General features: G+C 42.0%; 1 protein-coding gene across 11 annotated transcripts in view; it reads left to right on the top strand.

The window, feature by feature from the left end:
• Positions 1-12427, top strand: part of JADE1 (jade family PHD finger 1) — a 98670-nt gene extending 86243 nt beyond the window's left edge. For 10 of the 11 annotated variants that reach the window (XM_072863226.1, XM_072863218.1, XM_072863220.1 and 7 more), the window contains 6 exons: positions 1247-1458; positions 2927-3094; positions 3708-3824; positions 7636-8166; positions 10498-10615; positions 11526-12427. In XM_072863226.1, the coding sequence (XP_072719327.1) occupies positions 1247-1458; positions 2927-3094; positions 3708-3824; positions 7636-8166; positions 10498-10615; positions 11526-12427 (2048 nt within the window). Of the gene's footprint in view, positions 1-1246; positions 1459-2926; positions 3095-3707; positions 3825-7635; positions 8167-10497; positions 10616-10743; positions 10823-11525 lie in introns of all 11 variants that reach the window. The other variant, XM_072863229.1, reaches the window with a different exon arrangement.
• Positions 12428-17282: the final 4855 nt, after the last annotated feature.

Here is a 17282-nt window from a genome sequence, read left to right as displayed (position 1 = left end):
GAAGCTGGAAGTACTTTTGTAGAGTGTTTGCCTTCTGATCTGGGGGAGCTAGAGAGGTTTTTTTTCTTCTTCATTTTGTGGATTTTGTGGCTTGGTTATTCACAGGGAGAGCCAAAGGGAGGATTTTCGTGTTAAAACACACATCGTGAGGTTGCCATCTTCCGTATGTCACAGTAAACGTTAGGTATTGGGAATTAGACCAAAAGCAGGGTGTCCTAAACCTACGCTTCAATGGAGTGATTTAAGTATATGGAGACTCTTGTGCTAAACTGACTTTGCAAGAGGAAAACAATTGTTTGCAGTAGTGTAGCTTTCTTGCTTTCACAGCTGTTTGTGTGGCATGATTTTGTGTGAAGGTTGGTGTAGTACCAACTTGGAAGTATTAGAGCCAGCTCATTGTCATGGCAAGTGAGAGATGGAAGCCAGAGGGGGAAGCACTGTACTCTTTTTTTGATGTTTTTTTTGCTGCTTCTATGATAGATTTTTTTTCAGGTCTATAATAGTAATTTAATATAATTAAAAAATTTGAATTATAGAATACTACAATGTAATCAGCCTGTAGCTGTGGTGTCATGAATAATTTTCTGCTGGAAGCTGTTTGAAAAGACCAAATCCCACATTGCATTTATTTATTGTCTCAGACTTGATGTTGCATTTATTACAACTGTGTTTTTCACTGTTTAAAACAAACTAATTTATTGGTGTAGCAGGGTCTGATGAAGACCTCAGTTGAGGTTGCACCCTGTTGGGTTGGAACTTGTAAAAAAACAACAACCGTTGTTCGAAACTGCAAGTTTGCTGCAAGTATCATAGCAGATTTTGTAATTGATTTCCCCCCTCTACTGCCATCACTTCTGGTTCAAAACACTTTCAAATCTTTCACAAAAGAGTCAACATCTGGGTTGCAAAATTGAAGCAAAAGCCATAGACAGTGCTGTCCCAGAAGGAAAAATGAGAACAAGACCAGGAAGCCAAAATCAGTTTATGAAAGTTTCTCTCAGGATTTTGAAAGATCGGTTTGGATACTCTGCTTCTATTAGTTTAATACAGTTATAAGACTTCTTTGACTTTTTTTTTGGTTTTAGTTTCCCTAGTTTGTGCTGGAGTAGGCATGATTGTCTAGGAATGGCATGTGTACGTGTGGGGGTTGGCTGTACCTACTCAGCTGTTAAAAAAGAAAGTGGAGTTGTGTGTGGCGGTGGTTATCACTCTTTCCTTTAAATAAGTAACAACTCCTTTTTCCCAGGGATGCCTGAGCTGGATGAGTACACGATGGAAAGGGTCATAGAGGAGTTTGAACAACGGTGCTATGATAACATGAATCATGCTATTGAGACAGAAGAAGGACTTGGGATTGAATATGATGAAGATGTTGTCTGTGACGTCTGTCAGTCTCCAGATGGAGAAGATGGCAACGAGATGGTGTTTTGTGACAAATGCAATATTTGTGTGCACCAGGTATGGCAGCCAGGGCGTGGTGGGAGAGTGGGAGAGTGTAAGGGTGGTGACAGAAACTTTTCCAAACCATTAAAGATAACAGGTTGGATTTTTTTCCAGTGACAGACATTGATCTGTTAAGTTCTTGCAGAGCTCACCGTTGAGCGGTGGGATGAATTCAGAAATTATGTAATTGAGAAGGAGAACTGTTACATGTAATTCTAGAAATGTCATGCTAAGCAGGTTAAAAGTGGTACTGTGTCTGTGTGGAGGAAGTTACAAGGTGAGGAATAGCCTCCCCAAAACATACACATGTATTGTTGTACGTTCTCACCTGGTTACTTCCCTTGCTATATTCTGTTCCTCTCTTTCTGCACACTTCTGGGGCTAACACACCTTTGGTATCAGCAACTTAGGCTCAGCAGAGAGGGGAAAAAAGAAATTTCAGGCAATCAGTAGGGACACAGGTAGGATTTATTATAGTTACTGTAATTTCATGGAGAACCTACTGACCTGAGCTGAGCTAATGAAGCACTATTATGTGCCACCTTTTCGTGGCAGTTAAGAAGTCTTCTTAGCATGAAAGAACAGATACAATTTTACCATATCTGTTTCCATGGACGCTTCTTACTGTGGCAGATGCCTTCCTATCAGCGTGTCCTTCCTTCCCAGCTTTAAGAAGTTTGCTTTGTCATTCAGTGTTTGGAAAACTGTGTTGTCCGATGAGCAAGAATGGCATTTTCTTGCACGTGTTACTTAAATGCATTTGTACTAATGATGTGACAGCTGTAAGGTACAAATGGCTATCTTGCAAGATACTCAGAGTAAAGTGGATGTTTTTGGACCTGTGGTGGTTCTCTGATCCTTAGGCTCTGATCACATCAAATCTGAAACTTAAGAAGGTAAAAATTGACAGTAATTTGGACAGAGGGCTCCATAAAGATGCACTCTTCTGAAAAAAGTGGTCTTAATTAGTTGCTGTTCTGCACTTTTCGCTCTGAATAAGACGTAAACCCCAATGCTTTGGAATAACATTGAGTATTGCACAGCAGAGCTCTTGACTTTGTGGTTCTTGCCTTTTGAATTAGATACAGTCCAGTTCCTGTTACTTGTAGTCTTTGTGATACTGAACTTCGTGGTAGCTCGCTGCTGGCAGGGTTGTCTGTCGGGAGTCCTCTTGCTCTTTGGGCTGGTAAACACATTCTTCATTTTCCCAACTGAAGTGGGCAGTGGTTTTTTGCGTAACAGCTCGTCGTGACTTCTGCTCCTTTCACTGAAAGATCTTTTTAGGGAATGAATGGGTAATGTGGTTGGCTAAGTTTATGAAAGCATCCTGAGATCCTCCACAAGCTAATGTTTCTACAGTGTTAGAAATTCCATAAAGAACATTTGGAGAGTTGTGAGAGGCTATGTGTGAACAGCTAGAAAGTAACAGAAATGCATCTTGTTTCGTTTGTTCTCGTTCCCTTTTCTGTAAATGGGAACACAGGCATGTTACGGGATCCTGAAGGTGCCGGAAGGCAGCTGGCTGTGCAGGACCTGCGCGCTTGGCGTTCAGCCCAAGTGTTTGCTGTGTCCCAAGAAGGGTGGTGCCATGAAGCCGACCCGGAGCGGCACCAAGTGGGTCCACGTTAGCTGTGCTCTGTGGATTCCAGAGGTAGGTGCCGATCCTCTGGGAGTTCAGGGCCGCATTGAGTCTGGGAGAGAAGTCTGTTAAAAACATTGTTCAACCTGGTGCGTGTACCATATATATGGTACTTATTAGGAAGACAGTGTAAAAGATTTTCAATTAGATGTAAAGTCTGGCAGGATGAAGCGTCATCTGTAAAGAGAGTAATTGCATTACCTTTGTCAACCAAAATTAGGCCTCAAAAAATTAGGCCTTTGCTGCTGGCAAAGCTCATGTAACAAGCACACAAAGTACTGATTTATTTTGTAAACGGAACATTAAAGGTGAATCAGGAGGGTTTGGATGTGACAGTGAGAATTCCTGTGGGTTCTCATAATCAAAATACCCATCCTGTACGATAGGAGGGCTTCACCTTTAAATTGGAGGGCTTCACCTTGAAACTGTTTTGTTTGTGCAGTGAGGAACTGATATTTTAAAAACAGAATTTTAATTTTTTTTAGTTCCTTATAAACTGAGGAACTTGGAACATGCTAATTTTGCACATGCACACACGGAATCTGATTTCTTTGATAAAATTGTTTCCCTTTTCACTTAATGGTGTAATAGTCACGCTGTGATTTTTAACCTTTTTTTCTCCTAGGTGAGCATTGGAAGCCCAGAAAAAATGGAGCCCATCACAAAGGTTTCTCACATTCCCAGCAGTAGATGGGCACTGGTGTGCAGCCTTTGTAATGAAAAAGTTGGAGCATCTATACAGGTAATGTAATTGCACAGATGTCCGTGTGTTTTGTTTTGTCAGCTTTCAGTAGATACACAAAATGTGTGTCCGCAGTAAACTTTTTTTAATTTCCTGTTTGTTACTATGGGCTTAATTGCACACTGAGTGCTTTTGAAGGTTGGTGTGCTCTTACTTGTTAGTAAAATTTTAATAATAATAGCCAGGTCATCCCATAAGACTTCCTAATTTGTAGATATGCTGATACGTTTATTAGTACACTGAAGTAAAACTTAAATGTTGTTGAGTAGAGGAAAAAAACCTATATTTCTGTGATGTACCACCTGCAAAAACGAAGCTTGAATGCTGAAAGCTGCTGTGCTGAAACCTGTCTGCTAGTCCCTATGTAGTGACTTCTAAGACAAGTTGGATGCCTCAGGGGGAGTTGAGTATTTCCTGTAACAACCTGAATTTTTCAGGTGCTGAGCATGCCCAGCTCTCAGTGAAGTCAGTGGAAGTGAATGCCTTTGCTTTGATGACAAAGCTAGTTGTAGTTTTGAATTTCTAATTTTAGGTACTACTTAACATTGGACTGTTTTGCTGTAACTGTTTTTTCTGTAACTGTTTTATTGTTGGTCCAGCTTTTAAGTTGCTGAGGAGAGTATCTGATCATTTAATATTAGGCTTTTTGAGCACTAGGAAGGAAAGAGATTGTTTGACTGGTCTGCTCTTGAGATTCAAGCAAGCCACAAGCTGAGGAAATAAGCCCCATTTCCTCCATTGGTTGTGGGTAGATTCTGGAGCTCTTGGTGTTTCTAAGGGGAAAAAGAACTCCTGGGTGTGAGTTTCCCAGTTCACATGGCTGTAGAAGCGGTGCCATGTTATCGTTCTGCCTTCTGGTGCTCACTTGAGCTCAGGGATGGTGACTACCCGAAACAGCAAGACGGGGCAGAATCAAAATAAATGTCTAGTCTCCATAGTTCCAAAAAGAATGATTTCTGTAGAATGATTTCTTTCCAAAATGATTTCCAGAATGATTTCTTTCCAAAAGAATGATTTCAATAAATAATTAAACTGTAAAGCCAGCACTATAAAGCCATTTGTTTCATACCAACAACTCATTCTTGGGCCAGTGCCAATTTGTCTCATTGCATACTTCTGAAATTCTCTCCGCAGTTTCAGTTGGATTTGGATTCAGCCTTTCTCACCGTAGCCTGTGAATTGTCGCTGATAAATAACTGAATTGATCTGCACCAAAGCATTTCAGACTGGGCCGTGTGGTTTCATGAGCATATTTATATTGGGTTGTTAGCTGTAAAGCACTTGCAGATCCTTTATAGTGGAAAATCACTCAGAAATGTTAAATAATAATTTTAAGAACAATTTTAAAATCTAGAGAGATGGAGAAAACACATTACCGAGCCCCGAATTTTTGAAAGAGGGAGGTACTTGGTTTCCTGAGATGCGAGACAAAACTTTGATCTACCTTACTCGAGAACAAATCATGAGAGTAAGGACAGGTGACCCAGTCGGGGCAGTGTTGCGACTGTGCAGAAAGAGACAATAAAAAGTAGCTTAGTATTGTGGTAATGTTCTTCACCTCCGAAGTGCTTCATACACTTCAGGAAAATGATCCTCAGAAAGCTCCCTGAGACAGACAGGAAGATACTACTGTCTGATGAGAAGTCTGAAGAAGTAGAGCTCTTTCTGTTTTGTGGCTAGCCTAATGTTACAGGATCCGTGATGGTAAGACCAGGATTAAGACACAGGAATTGCTGAAGTCCTACCCTTTTTTAAAATTAGGTTTTATCAATTTCCTTTTTTCCTCGTGCTCTGAGTCATTTGATGAGGTTGCCAGAAAAAGTTGTAAAACAGCAATGCAGCAGTAGTTCCAGAGAAACCTATCAGTCCGTTTCCATTTAAGGAATGTATAAAATAGTAAATGTTAAGTTGAGAAAATAAATCTGTCCACAGCATATAAATTTGCAATTGTAATACCTCCTTGCAGAGCTGCCCCCTTCCTCTTGGCTGCTGTTGAAATGGTTGAAATGGTTTTGCCCATCCTCCAGACCTGTTCTGAGGGGTAACGTAGAGTAGTTTAAGTTGAACGCTGGCGTATTGATGTGTTAGTGTGCAGGGGAGACAGGAGCGTCCTTCCATATTTCTTCTGATACCACCTCTCCTCGTCTAGTGACGACACAGGATGATGACATGCAGGCACGGTGGCTGCCACTTCAGACAGTTCTACATTTGGAATTACGGGGGAGAGACCAAAAAAATGACAGTTTCGCCTGACATTTTATAGGAGTTGTGTAAATCTTGGTGTCATTAAAGCTAGCAGTGAGAAGTACTGAGATTTGTGTTGTGAAATTTTATACAGCAGAGGAGAACATTATACAAAGCCTCTGCAATAGAAAGGAAGTAGCATTAACTGGATGAACTGAGAGAGAGATCCTCCGGAGACGTTGTGAGATGTGCACAACAATTAGAAAAGCCGGCAGCTGGAAGTGTGCATCAGGCTGGGCAGAGAGCAGCTGCAATAAGCTGGGAAAAACGAGCCTGCATATTCTCCCAGGTTCAGCAGATTTCCTTCCGATGAGACAGGCTTTCCCCTCTTCTCCCAATAAAACATTAGCCACACTGAGAGCTGATTATTCTCAACGAGAGCAGCTTGGAAGCCATGGCTGAAGTACACTTCTGTACTGTTTGCTGTTCCAGTTGGGCTGCTTTAGCCCTGTTTGTTAGTAAGAGAGGAAAGGGCAAAAGGTGCTTTCGTATTTTTTAATTCCTTTGATATGTTGATTTTGTTAAAGAATGTTAATTTGAAACTTTGGCAATTTAAACTCCGTTGTACCTTTATATGCCATCTGGCTGCTGAGTCAACCTGAGCAGGAAAACCCAGAGGAGAAAGATATTTGGCTTCTTTACAAAGTACTGTATAAACATCCTCGTGCAATGCATTTCTCTTCAAGGTTAGATGACTTAGGTTAAGCATAGCTTTGTTTCCTCCTCGTTAATAGCGCTAATGTTCATTTCCACTTTACGTTCTTCTCACTGGAGGCAGAGGTGTGAGTTGATACAAACGCATATGTACGCGCGTGTGTGTATATACATACATACATATATTTAAACCTTTCCGTTTGTAGCTGGCAATAGCTATGACAGCATTTTGCAAGAGAAAGTTACATATAATTGAAATGAAGTGCTAAATCAGCTGAACAAGCGCCCATTGCTCCGTGACGGCTGGGTTCACCGGGAGGGAAGAAAAATGACAAAAAATTGAATTTCCTGTTCTCCTCATCCCCCAGGTGAAGTGAAGGCTGTAGTCGGTGAAGTAGTGATTGACAGTGATTTAATATTTGATGGTATAAAATTGGGACAACAGAAGAAAAAAAATTCCCCTTGGTTGAGGCCTTTTGGGTAGTGTGGGTCCAGGTGCTGGGAAAGATTTTTAATTAAAAGTACCAGACTGGCCTGGAGCCATTGAGATGTTTTTCCCTCTCTCGTGCTGGCGCAGTCAAAGGGGGAACGTTTTCCTGTGTAACACTGCCTTACGTGAGTGGCTCCGGTGACGGCAAGAACACTCCTCTTGTGGATTTGCTGGTTATTGAATAGCGTGATTGGGCTAGGGAGGGGTTAACCACTCCTGTCCCACTGGGCCAGTTGATCATTGCCTGGCCCAAAAGCACTAAATCGTAAACCTAATTAAAGGCGAGCAAGAACGTACATGCAGCTTAGAAGCAGAGCGTGGTAACAGGGTTGTTCTTCCAAAGCAGTCTTGGCTGCTCGGATAGTTTTAGGCAGTGTGGCTTCTAAAATTTGTATTTGATTAATTTTAATTTAATTTCTGTAGTGTTCAGTGAAGAACTGCAGAACAGCCTTTCACGTCACCTGTGCATTTGACCGTGGCTTAGAGATGAAGACCATACTGGCAGAGAACGATGAGGTGAAATTTAAGTCATACTGTCCCAAGCACAGCTCCACCAAGAAAGCGGATGATGAGACTTTCAATGAAAGCCCAGGTCAGGAGAACGGGAACGGGATTCAGGACAGCTCTCTCCCTGCCCACATCGACCCTTTCCACAGCATGGATCAAAACCAGGAGGAGGCCCACAGAGTCAGCCTCCGCAAGCAAAAGCTCCAGCAGCTGGAGGATGAGTTTTATACGTTTGTCGAGTCTTTGGAAGTGGCTAAAGCGCTGCGGCTGCCCGAGGAGCCGGTGGGATTCCTTTACCAGTACTGGAAGCTGAAGAGAAAAGCCAACTTCAATAAGCCTTTGATTACCCCAAAGAAGGATGAAGAGGACAATCTGGCTAAACGGGAACAGGATGTTCTGTTCAGGAGATTGCAGCTCTTCACACACCTCCGGCAGGATCTAGAGCGGGTAAGCCACTGCACTGCCTGTGCTTGTGTGAGGTGTGTTGGCCTTCGTTAGCCGAGTTTCCAAACTACGCTCTCCGTTACTGCCCTTGTACGCAGGCACTCCGTGCCGCATCTTAAAGTTGTATTGTCAGAAAAGACCATTAACACTAAATTTCTCCAGAGCATGTCAATTATCCTTTTCAAATAGAGGGTTAGTTCACAGGGCCAGCAGGTCTTGGTTGTAGTATCCAATATCCTTGTAACTGGATTGTCCTATTTCTGCTTGTGCTTTTTTACTGATTAACACCGATGGCTGTGGACTGCACTGCAACCCCCAGCTGGAGCTTTTTTAGCCTTTAGGGGCTTTCTCTGCTCTTTTCATCTGGTGCACAAGAAGGAAAAGATGATGAAACTTCCCTTGATTTGCAGCAGATCTGTTTGTCATTGACACAGCCTAGTAGGATGACATTTCAGTGGACTAGCTGTGTAGTAGGTTTGGGAGGCACATGATGCTCCACTCGATTAGGTTTTGAATGTTTAAAGAACAGTTCAGTAGGATCAGTTTGGTGTTTTATCTTAAGTACATCTGATCCTGTAACAACCTGAATTCCTTCCTTTTTGTTTTTCTTTGGGTTAACTAGTAGAGTGTAAGGTATGGTAGAGCCAGAAGGAGTACTGAAATTACCTTAGTTTTTCACATCCATACAGCATATGGCTCCTGCAGGCCACATACGGAACCCAGCTCAGGAGGTCCTACCTCAGGCTCAGTGACCTGTGGGTGAACTAGAGCCTTTCTTCCAGAATACTGTCTAGTCTTTAAATCAGGACAGCAGGTGCTCACGCATCTACTGCGTCCTTTGTAAAGGATGCCGATGGCTAATTACTCTTCTAATGAATTGTTCCAGTTTTTCTTTTGAAGTTTTTTTCTAGTGTCAACTTCGAGCCCATGACCCTTCTATAGCTCAGTGAGATAGCCGTTATCTAGTCTCTTTTGTTTCTGCTCAAGATTTCTTCTAATCTTCTCTTTGATCAGCTAAATAAGCTGAGTTTGTCACTATGTTCTCTGGCTCCTAAATTATTCTGTATGTATCCTTTCCATTTTTAAGTGTGATGTCAAAACAGGATACATCATTCTAGGAATATTTTTAGGATTTTACTACTCCGTTGTTCCCAGTGATTGTAACATCCAAGATAACTTGGATGAAAAAAAAAAAGAAATGGGGTCTACCTTTTTTTTCTCCTCTTCAAGGTAAAGTCAGGTAGACTTGATTATGAATGACATCAGTGACAGTGTCATCCATCTAGGAACAGATTCTGAAGTCATTGTCATCCAGTTCAGCTAATGAAACAGGTACTTCTGTGGCCATGACGCATCTGTTGTGCAGCTTGGCTCAGACAAGGCAATGAACAAAAGGCCATGGACTGTATCAGAAAGGGTGCCAGGCTAGACGAATCCCTCCCAAGTCTAGTGACAGTTACTTACAAGTACGGGCTGTTCGGGACTGGAAGCCTTAAATAGAGCAGGACCTTAGCAAAACCAGTCAGTCACACTTGTTAAGCGTCTCCTCCTTAATGGCTGAGGCCAGCCTACGAGGTTGTAATCCACAGGGCACCCCGCTGTATGCAGCTACACTGAACTGAGAGAGGAGCCTGGGAAACACCCACGTATACTTCTCGGCGATTCCCTCATCTGGGAAAGAGATAACTCCTAAGCTCTACGAGAGCGGTGGCTGTGAAACTGAGACAGCTGTCTAGATTAGACAGTCACATTTTAAGGGCAGAAATGTAGTTTTTCTTCTAAAAAAACTTGAGCTAGTCAAAATAAATACTCATTTCGTTACTGTTTCCAGTCCCCGCTACCTCCACTGTGCTATGGCATGAATAGACTGGCTGCCTTCGTTTTGATCAATCGTACTGCAGTGGCAGGGTCATCAGAAAGACTGGTGCTGCTGAATAGCTCTCCACACTTTCATGCTACTCATTAAGTATAATTTTCTGTTGTGTCTCCAACAATAAGAAGCAAATGGTGCTAGGCTGTTTAATACTGAGTATATTTAAGCATTTCCAGCATTTCTCTAGATTTCCTGTATCTGTGTGTATATATTTGATCCAGGCGTTCATAGAAGTTACTTCTGTGCTGTGGCCCTCCCGAATCTGATGGAATAATCTGTCAATTAAACGGTATTTAAGACTCTTCTCTAAGAAGTGTGTTGAGGAAGGTTAAATTTAAATACGTTACTAACTTGTTTAAATGGTGTGTAGCACTTACTTAAACTCAATTAATTCAAAGCACAGATTGACGTTCTAGAAACACAACTCCTGTCAAACTCCTCATCACCTTGATGTCTTCTAGGTGCGTAATCTCACTTACATGGTGACCCGAAGGGAAAAAATAAAGAGATCTGTTTGCAAAGTTCAAGAACAGATATTTAATATCTACGCAAAGCAGTTGGAACAAGAAAGAGTTTCAGGTATGCTTCAGTGTTACCTTTTTCACGTAAGACCGCAGGCACAAGCATGGAGGGGTTTGGTTACAGGCTAGTGACTAATTTTGAAGGACAAACAGGACCTCATTTATTCTCATTAAAATCTCGTGTAGTCCACCACGCATCAGCAGATTGGAAGAAAAAAGGAGAATCTGCGTAGCTCTAATGGTGGGCACATTGCTATAGAAACTGGTAAGTCTGTGTTCTTATCCATGGGGCGCTGAATGGCTTGCTGCTTCCGATCCTTTCTGGTGTGATTCTTTAATGACTCCTTATGACAGAGAGACCATGACTTACATTCAGGTGCCATATGGTACCTAGTAAGTCTGTGGTTTATTAGTGCCGCCGCATTAGTGTTCAGTGTGTGCTTCTTTGCATCATAGATGGCAGTTTAAAGAAATGAATTTTGAAAAGGTAGCGCTCCGATTTTAAAACAACATGCTTTTTTCTGCCTAATCTCATTGACAGTAGTCTTTTCTCAGAACGATGAGTAACTTCAAAGTTAGTGCATTAACTAGATTATCCTTGAAGTATTCATTAACTGATTCTGTCTAAAAGAGAGTTTATTAATCAGATCCGCATGCTGGTTGCTTCCTCCCCTCCCGGAGGAGTCTGTCTTAGTGGACAGAGTAGTGCTAGGATTTATATTTGCTACAAGTGTAATTAGGTGCCGCACAGCTACAGGAGAGTACTGTAAACTACACCAGCAGTACGTTGTGAAACCACAACAGAGCCACCTAATTGTGATGTAGAGGTGCTGGATAGGCAACCGAATACCCGTTTGTGCTGAAGAACATGCCAGGCACGAGGAACAGAGTTAAAATAGCTACATTCAAAAGTGGTATTTACCCAGGCATGGGATTGCTTGACTTCAACTTGATTTGTTTACATTTAGGTGTGCCTTCCTCATTCTCCTCGATGGAAAACACGGTGTTGTTCAATAGTCCATCTTTGGGCCCCAATGCCCCTAAAATAGAGGATTTGAAATGGCATTCTGCATTCTTCAGGAAACAAATGGGCACATCTCTAACCCACTCTTTGAAAAAGTCACACAAGAGGGACAGAGTAAGAAACAGCTCTGGGAGTGACAGCAAGTCCATGCTGAGGCAGCCCGGCCAAAGGGAAGGCGGTGCAGCTCCAAGTAGCTTTTTAAATTTTGACAAGACCTTTGCAGAAACACGGATTGTATCAGCACAGCAGAAAAATGGCATAGTTATACCAGACCACAGAAAACGAAGAGACAATCGTCCACAGTGTGAGGTGATCAAGGCGGAACTAAAGGAAAAGACTTCTAAACACAACCACAAACCACTGAGACCCACAGAACTCTCTCAGAGACAATCGGAAAATAAAAGGGCTGTGAACCACTCCAGTGGTAGGTCAGCACCTGGCACGCGGAGGGATATAGTGCCTAAATGCAACGGGGGTCTTGTCAAAGTAAACTCTAATCAGACAGTAGTTAAAGTGCCTACGACGCCCACAAGCCCAGTGAAAAACTGGGGCGGATTCCGAATTCCAAAGAAGGGGGAGAGGCAACAGCAGGGCGAGAGCCCGGAGGAGACCTGCCGCCAGAACTCCAGCTACCCCTACCTGGGCGTGGGCAAAGTTTCACCGAAGGACAGGGCAAAAAGCAAGCTAAAGCCTGACAGCGAGAATGATGGGTACATCCCCGATGCCGAAATGAGCGACTCAGAGACTGAAGTGGCTGAAAAAAAGTGCAGGCAGCAGCGGCTCAGTCCAAACAGCACTATCAGCAGAAGGACGGACATTATTAGGAGAAGCATCCTGGCATCCTGACTGGACACAGGGACACGGTGTCAGCACCGTGGTCGGTAGAGTCACTGCCTACAAGCCAACTCCACATTATTTATTGGTGTGAGAGAGGAGAGTTCTTAGACATGGCTACAGACTGACAAATTGATAACCCATTATTCCTGAGCTGTATAAACATGTTTACATGCACTTAAAGCTGGTTTTCTTTTGCCCCTCCCCCCCCCCCCGCTTCTGTGAGAAGTTTGAATCTCCTTTATTTGCAACTTTCCTGAGTAAGCATTGAAATGACATCACTACTACAACAGGATTTGTGATGAACGCTAAAATAACTCACAAAAACCTTTTAGAAGGGGCTAGGGTGGGTAGGGGGAAGTAGGCTGCATTCCTCCCTTTTAGCTAAAAGCACTGATAAAATTTTACTCCCTTCCCCTGCCCCCTGGAAAAGCACAAGCTCTTAATTTAACTAGTGTGTATTGAATCGAAGGTGGTTGGTTAACCATACTGCACTGCTAAACCCCGTCACTTTCCTTGGATGGTGGTAGGTCTTTCTCCTCTGTTGGCAGAATGTTTTCTGTTGCATTCAGTTTGAGCATAGATGGCAGCTCAAAACCCTCCATAAGCTCCAGAGTGTTGACATGTAAATACACCTGTGAGATGAGCAGATTTGACCATGACGTTATACTGGAGAAAGAGGAAGGGATAGGTCAGGGCTGCAGCTGCCTTACAGTGCAGCAGCTTGAAAAGACTCAGGCTGAGCACAGAGGACGCTCTGGAACGGCTCAGTTCTGAGAGAGGGGGCAGGCTTGTGGGTTACCGCACCCTGTGGAATAACCCGTCACCATTTAGTCAGTCACCTGCCTCCGGGAGTATGATGACAATTCCAGAAAAAAATTTCTAAGGCACTAGTCAGTAGGATTTCCCAAAGCCCACCACGTATGCACTAATGGTATGTATTGGGAAAGCCAGGCTTATGACACTAAAGGGTTGCTTTAAAATGGACATGGATATATATTTTTAAATAGAATAAAATGGAAAGGCAATAAATTGTGATTAGTTCTTCACAGTCAAATGAAGAAAAAATATTTCATTCTATTCTGGACTAGATTTGATGGAAGAGGGAACTCGTATTCTGATTGTGTACTTTTTTAAATAATTGCAAATGGCAATAACTAGTAAGCTATGAGCAATAATATTAACAGATCATTAGGATACTGTTTTGTACCGAGTAGAGTGCACATCTAAGAGTGGAGTGTTAGGAGCCTGTAGATTTTGGAATCCTGCAGAGATGTAAGTCAGGTATGTACTGGTGAAAAAGTTTAAGCAGCAATGTGTTCCAGAAAGACAGGCATAAAGAACTCCCTTCCCGCCCTTTCCTACTCTTAGCCTGCCGTTATCACATCCACTCACTTTGTAATGTTGGACCCTTGCCTCTTGAGGAGGGAACACTTAAAACACAATAGAACTCTGCCATAACTGAGTCTTCCAGAGGATTCAATCAAAAAAAAAAAAAGGCTTATTAACACGCTATCTTGCTATGCAAGTTATCACTTAATTAAATATTTCAACAGACTGCATCCCTAGCATTTGTTTTAAAACTCCGAAGTCTTAACCTTTTGATACCTTTTGGGATGATGTTGAGGAAGGGGGATTTTGTGTAAGATAGCGTACTTTTAAAATACCATTGCTGGGAACGAGAAGTTAGATTAACTTCATGACTTACAGAGGTGAAAGTCAAACAGGGCACTGGTGAATCTGAAATTACGTAGTCACTCTTGGGATGGGTTAAAAGAAAAGTACTTACTTGATCAAACAACAACAGCCAGACAAAAGGTAAACGCAGGTAGGTTCTACTCGACATACAGCAACGTTTTCCAGACAGGCGCTGTTATTTTTTGTAAGAAAGAAGCTCATGACCACATAGGGAATTGTTTGTCAAGCCATAGACGGAATAATCTAAATTTTGATTCTAAGTAAACGCTTAACCTCACACCAGTTTGGAAGTGGTACCTTGTTAATTTGCACTATTATGAATGCTAACGTTGTGCAGAAGTAATGCCTTATCTGTTTTGCTCCCTGACGTTTAGGTTAATAAGCTTTCTAATGTTTCAAGTTAAGCTGAACCAAAACCAAAAAAGCTGTAAGAAGACTGCAGTATGACCAGCTCTGTAGGTTAGTTTTGTCTCCCATGCTTAGCGCTCAGCAGAAGAGGTGTCGTAAGTACAGCAGTGATGATACAACCCCACCCCTGTATTTTATTGGGATAGAACCATTTGCTGAATTTCTGTTTTTAAGCATTACCTTTCCTTGTGCAGACTGACCAAGAGATCTTTGATTATGGTTGGTGTATTCTGTCCAACTGTAGGCTAGTTGAACTTCTGTAAAGTTGCCTGGAATGCCATTTGTTAGGTTATAAACTCACACAAATCTAAATGAAGGGTTATACGTGTTGTGTACAAATCTTAATTTCAGAAATTTGAGAAAATTGTCATTACATTTGTAAAACCTTGTACAGAAGATTTTTCACTATGTGCCTAGCTTTGGTGTCCATTCAGCTGAAATTAATTAAAAAAGGTGCATGAAGAGAAACAGATAGAAATAAAAAGTATATGTAGAGATGACTATTTTATATTACATGGCCCAATCCTGTATTTATTTTCTCCCGTTTTTGAAGTATTTATAAAGACCTAGTTGAAGACAGCTGTATTTTTTGTTAAAATATTCAGTAGAATTGTGCCTTTTTGTCTGTATGTGAATAAATGCTGTACATTTTTGCAGTATCCTTGCCAGCAGTGATTTAGAATTTGCAGCAGTTATTTTGTTTGGGTTTTTACGTAAACACTTCACTACAATGATCTGAACAACTTTCATGGTTAAAATAAGCATTTAATTGGGATTGTTACAGGTATCAAAATGCACACTGGTTGCAAGAGAAAATTTTTTTTTTTTTAGGGTCTTGTTAGTGACAGCTATGCCTATCCCATCAACAGAAAATTGTATGCTTTTTTCCTTGAGGTCCTCAAAGGGATGTTGCTTACCTCAAATGATTTACGTTCGTTGATACATGATGTCCTTCCAAAGTCCAGAATCTTCACACATGTTCCACTGGGAGATCAGGAACGTGAGGTTTCTTACCTGTAGATCTTCAAGATAAGTACGCTGAATGTACATTCACGTGATGAACTGCCTATAGTCAAGCAATGCTGACAGAGAACATTGGCTGCTACAGCAGGATCTCTAGGAGACAAGGCATGAAGGGCGCAGTAGGTCCTTTCCTCTTGCTTCCTCTAACCTCAAGATGCGGAAGCATGGAGCGGACTTGGAGCAGAGCAAGAAAGGCCTCTGTCTAGCAATACATCTTGAAAAGCAGCTCTGGGTAAGTAATTGTTCTCGGGTCTGTACTTGTATCCCATGGATTCACGTTGTGGGGCACTGTGAGTGGCACCCCTCAGAAACATATTTCAAAGAATGAAGACTGAAGGATGGCCCTCCTAAGGGTTACTAGTACAAGCTCTGCAAGGCATGAATAGAAGTCTGAAAGAGGTTCTCGCAGCTGCTTTGTAGATCTTGCTGACAGCAGCCTTTCTGAAAGGCACTGCACTGCTGGGGTTACCTGAGAAAGACTGGGTCAGAGCTGAGGGCAGCTTGCTAACCACTTAAATAGACTATGAAAAAGTTTCTTAGTTTCAAGATCTGGCCTATGCCAGAAGGTAAAGGGCTCTTGGGAAGACCCAAAATGAAACGCGTTACTACTGCCATAGTCAGTTTCTCTCATCTGTTGCATGGAAGCAACTATTCACCTAGAAACATTTCCTAAATAAACATAGTCAAGAACAAAGTTTTACTCCATGGGAAGCATTAATACCACACTAGGGAATCTTTAAAACACTCAAAAAGTGGCGTTGGGGTGGGAAAGGAAGGCAGGGGAAACAAAAACTTTTCAATGGAAGGGTGACAAGAAATACATAGATAGAACACATGTGAACCAACCAAGACAGATGGTTGAAAAGCCTGCTGCTCCATTCCATGAACTAATCTAGTATCATGAGGGAAAGAGCAAAACTTATCTGACCAGCAAGCCTCAAATTTTAATTGCCTCAGCAAGTGCCTTTCCTCTGAAAGTCCAATTTGTGAGCAACATGCCAGCAGCCTCCTCTAGAAGCCAAACGGAAATGAAAGGAGGCGGTGGTAGGATGACGAGCTTAACTTGACCACATTCCCTGTGTGGTTCGGACAGATGTTATTCGGTCAGTTTTTAGCTGCTCAGAGGATTAGGCAGACAGATGAAAGCAGGAAATCTTTTTGTTTCCTGTGTCATCTGCCATAATTGCTCTGCTGCCCCTTAACTTTACTATTAGGTGCTTGTGTCATAATTGCAATTCATATTCTGGCAAATAACTATTACACAAGAGCTATGCCACAAGTTGAATATACCCATAATTAAAAGGGAACCAAGCAGGTAGGTGCCCTTCTGTGCCTCAGGGAACAAATACACAAATACCGTTGCTCAAAAACTTACCTGCCATTTTCAGCCAGGTTTCGCTTCACAGCTAGAGCCTCTCTTCAAGGAGTGAACGGAATTAATAGCTCACACAAAATCTTCCAGGTGGTCTGTCCTCACCTCAGATGTGCATTATGCAAATGAAAATAAGGTGCTTGCTACTTACCTCACTCTGTATCATATACACGGTTGACTGATGAAAATCTCACCGCAACAGACGTTTAAAGCTTTGGACAACGTATCCATATTGCTTGGAAAAATCGTTCAAGTCTTTTAGCAAAACGAGAGATTGCAACGGATACAAGCATATATCAAACTGAGAAAGCACTAGTAAAGAAGTGCATATAACTGTAGGAAATATTAACTTCCTCTACAGTAAGC

This window comes from Ciconia boyciana, chromosome 5 (genome assembly GCF_034638445.1).
Source record: "Ciconia boyciana chromosome 5, ASM3463844v1, whole genome shotgun sequence".
Classification (NCBI taxonomy): domain Eukaryota; kingdom Metazoa; phylum Chordata; class Aves; order Ciconiiformes; family Ciconiidae; genus Ciconia; species Ciconia boyciana.
The sequence above is the reverse complement of the archived record's forward strand: the minus strand, read 5'-3'. Positions and strand labels throughout refer to the sequence as shown.